General features: G+C 35.8%; 1 protein-coding gene across 1 annotated transcript in view; it reads right to left on the reverse strand.

Moving 5' to 3' along the window:
• plekhh1 (pleckstrin homology domain containing, family H (with MyTH4 domain) member 1) overlaps nt 1–1043 on the reverse strand; it is a 51454-nt gene that overhangs the window by 35111 nt on the left and 15300 nt on the right. Inside the window, exon 6 of the mRNA XM_037695217.1 lies at nt 820–901. Within this exon, the coding sequence (XP_037551145.1) occupies nt 820–901 (82 nt within the window). The remainder of the gene's footprint in view (nt 1–819; nt 902–1043) is intronic.

The raw sequence follows: 1043 nt of genomic DNA on the forward strand, positions 1-1043 counted from the left end.
GTCTGCATCTGTCTGCAGCTGTCTGCAGCTGTCTGCAGCTGTCTGCAGCTGTCTGTATCTGTCTGCAGCTGTGTTTCCTGATAACGGCCTGGCATCAGGGGAGGGGCTGGAGGTTTTCTACAAAACTGACTTTTTCAGTTCAGGAGGTCAGAACGAGTCAGAGCCTCAGAAAAGTGAAGGCACTGATAAGTTTTGTGAATTTATCAATGTATTGATCTTCTGTGATTGCTGGTTGTTCTCCAAAGTTCTGTAATAAATCTGATGATCTTACACCTGGTTGTTTGGGGAATCTCTTTGTTCCACAACAGCTATTTTGTAAATTCTGGATGATGGTGTACATGAGTGTGCATGGCATGAATAACTTCTGCACTAGTACATGCTCCCATTTATTTATTTATTTTTAATTTGTGCCTATTTTAACAAACAACACCAAGTTAGTGTACATTCTGCAGCTGTAACAACATGGCTTTTAGTAAAATTATACCTGTACTGAAATAATCAAATGTTCCAAATCTTTTTTAAGTTGTAACTTTTTGAAAAATTCAGATAATTATTCAACTCAAATGACTTTAAAATGATGTTTCCCAATAAAATTTAATTTAATTTATATATACGTATAGCACATTTAAGAACAATAGTCGTTGGCCAAAGTGCTGCAAACAAAAGCAACAAATTAGAAGAATTATTTTTGAAACGTTAAGTTTTCAAACAGTATTATTTGCCAGTGAGTTTTGTTTTTTGTTTGCAGTTCATGTAAACACCTAACTATTAATTTGGAAGTGTTTACGGTGCACAGTTCTAAACTTCAGCAGGACTCACAGTGTAGTTTGTCCTGCAGCAGCATGAGCTGTTCTGTCTGCTTCATATTCGCAGCCTTCAGCTGTTGGTTCTCCAGCTCCATCTGTAACAAAGAAAATCAAGTGTCACTTGTTAAAAAACAAGCTAAAACATTCGGTCAAATCTAAAAAGACAAATGCATTTAGTTAAAATTAAAACAAGCAGAACACTAGCTAAAAACTAAATAAAGCAGAACACTAGCTAAA

Source organism: Nematolebias whitei, chromosome 21 (assembly GCF_014905685.2).
Source record: "Nematolebias whitei isolate Nwh7 chromosome 21, NemWhi1, whole genome shotgun sequence".
In the NCBI taxonomy this organism is placed as follows: Eukaryota; Metazoa; Chordata; class Actinopteri; order Cyprinodontiformes; family Rivulidae; genus Nematolebias; species Nematolebias whitei.